We start from the raw sequence: 2,763 nt of genomic DNA on the forward strand, positions 1-2,763 counted from the left end.
CGCGTAATAAAAGGAAATTCCTATGGGAATGAAATATTTCCAACGCGGTAAAAAGTAGTCTATGTTACTCACTAACCTCCTAGCTATCTCCTAATATAAAAATTATATCATAAAATTGCTCCGTTGCGACATAAAAGGAAGATAAACAAATACATTTTTGCATTTTAATATCAGTAAGGATTATTTATCATTGACAAATGTAATAGGTAATTAAATATTTGTATTTAAAAGGCTTAAATGAATTAAACATTCAGTTCCTACATACAATAACTACGTTGAAAGTTAGAGAAAGTTGTGCTTCCCAAACTAGAATGTAACGCAGTGAGGTTTGTGGTTTAGACTGTACGATAAAATTAAATGCTAATAATTTGTAACAGAGATTGTAACATTGTTCACAAATTTGCGCATTTATTTATTGCTAGTTGTCTCTTATTATTTAGAATTATACATAAAAATATATATTATTTATTAACAATTATATGGCATACAATAAAACGTTTCAGTAAATGAATCTTTGTTTCTTCCATCATATTCCCGAAACATTCTCCTATTTCCCTTTTAAAATATGTATATTAGGACGCAGCATACAATTTCATAGAAAATCTTTTTCCGCCAGATAATAAACTTCGACTCAGCAAGAGGGGGGATCTCCTTAGTTACTGAAAAGGGTCTCAAGAGCACAAGCCGCCTCTTAGTCCAACGGGCGAGGGCTAACGACGCCGGGTTATACACATGTGGGCCCAATAATGCCCCTCCCGCCTCTACAAGGGTGCATGTCTTATCTGGTAAGAGAATTAAATATTATAACATAATATGTAATTGTCTTTAAGGCATTGGAATGAAAATCTTTAATAATGATATAGTTGTTTGAAGATAAAATGAATTGCAGCGTGAGGTAAAAAAGGTGTGGTCGTGCACAAAGGTTTGATGAAAACGGTTTTGAGACCTTACCAATTATATAAATTAGAGATAAAATATTGTTAGGTTAACTGCCATTTTCATGTTAACCCGTTCAGAGCAATCTAAAATTCGATTACTATTTACAAGCTTCACTGATAAGTAAAACAAAAGATACAAAATACCACGCAAATGAAAGAAATGGCTATAATTTTAGTGATTCCACTTCAAATGTTACATCCTATCAACTTTTTACATTAACACGTATTTGGATATTCACAACGTGAGCGTTTATAACTTGAGTTTTATAATATAATTGGATGCGATATTAACTTTAAAACTATGAGTGTCCTTGGCCAGCATTAAAAGCATTATACTCCAAAGTATGCGTTTTCACTTTCTTAAAATTATTTTGAGATACGAATTACGATGTCAAAAATAATATAATACCTATTAGCCAATGATATTTACATAGTATATTAATTCTTAAATATCACCTTCTATAGGCCCGGTAAGTTGACCTTCTGCGAAGACCTAAACATGTCTAAATAAAAAACCTTAGCGATCGGTGAAAACGTCGTTTGGAAAGGCATAGAAGGTCGATCAATCGTTTCTCGTTAAGAAAAACCATTAGTGAAACTGATATCCATCACTTACGCTTTGACAACAAGGGACTTCACACACAATTTGGACTGATAAGATTAATATTGGCATTGTTATTATAGGTGAGCATCCAGCAGCCATGCAGCAAGGGTGCGCAACATCGTCTTTACAGATCTCAGTCTCTATTATAAGTATGTTTCTGACGTTGTATGTGACGATACCCTATTTAAATTTTCAATTTGTTACGTGAAGTCTTTTATTTTAATAAAAATATCTGAGTGCAATTCAATAGACTAAGAAATTAAATGTATTTACATCGATTAGAGTTTAAATGTGTAAATATCGAAGGTTTATTTAGTATAATATGGTTTAATAATGTGCATTATTATTTCAGAGTTTTTGTGTATTATTTGTTAGAATAATCCGTCCTTATTTTAAAAACAAATTTGAATTGTCTTTAAGAAAAACAGAGCAAAGTTTCCCCGCAATTTGTTGATTATCTTGTTAAGATAGTTTTGGAAGAAAAGACAACAAGGATAGAAACTTGTTACATTCTTAGTTAAGTTTTGGGGTTACTAAAGAAAATTTTGAGCGTTGCGTGAGCTACAACGTTATTTTAGGGAACAAAATGTCTGTAATGGTGAGGTTTTGAAAGACAATAGATAATAAAGCAATTATAAAAATACGAGTATTCGTAACTTTTGAAAAATTAATATACGTTGTTCGAAAGAAAGATTAATTTTATCTCATGGAAGAACTTTCGAGATAAAACATTTTATCTCTCCTTATATAGATACAAGTAAAGTACATGATCAAGTAAAATATTTTAATTTTGTAGAATTTAAAATAAATTTAATTGTATTATGATCAAAAATTACAATCAGTGTCAATAACGACAATTTTCAATACACTTTTCTAGAACCAAGTGTTTAAAATTTATAATTGACTTTGATTCATTTACCTTACTGAGAATCTGTTTGGCACAAATTGTATATTATTTTAAATTAAATAAATCAAGATAGCCTTTTATAAATGTAAGACTACGTGAAACGAAGCGCGATGAACGAAAACCGATAAATCACGAGACAATTAAGGGGCGTCACTAAATAAGACTTCTTCTTATATTGAATTAATTTTCTTTCTTTGAAGGTCTCCGTTTTTTTATTGACCGCTTTGATTAAATTAAATTTGAATATTCCAATTTTAATAGTATTGTTTTAGGTGTGATGAAGTCTCTTATATAAGCAAAGTGAAGAACTTTAC

At 30.4% G+C, this 2,763-nt stretch overlaps 1 protein-coding gene across 1 annotated transcript in view; it reads left to right on the forward strand.

The window, feature by feature from the left end:
* Nucleotides 1-2,750, forward strand: part of LOC119834437 (zwei Ig domain protein zig-8-like) — a 17,304-nt gene extending 14,554 nt beyond the window's left edge. The window contains exons 5-6 of the mRNA XM_038358796.1: nucleotides 617-785; nucleotides 1,623-2,750. Of these exons, the coding sequence (XP_038214724.1) occupies nucleotides 617-785; nucleotides 1,623-1,750 (297 nt within the window). The 3' untranslated portion in view covers nucleotides 1,751-2,750. The remainder of the gene's footprint in view (nucleotides 1-616; nucleotides 786-1,622) is intronic.
* Nucleotides 2,751-2,763: the final 13 nt, after the last annotated feature.

Source organism: Zerene cesonia, chromosome 19 (genome assembly GCF_012273895.1).
Source record: "Zerene cesonia ecotype Mississippi chromosome 19, Zerene_cesonia_1.1, whole genome shotgun sequence".
Lineage (NCBI taxonomy): Eukaryota > Metazoa > Arthropoda > Insecta > Lepidoptera > Pieridae > Zerene > Zerene cesonia.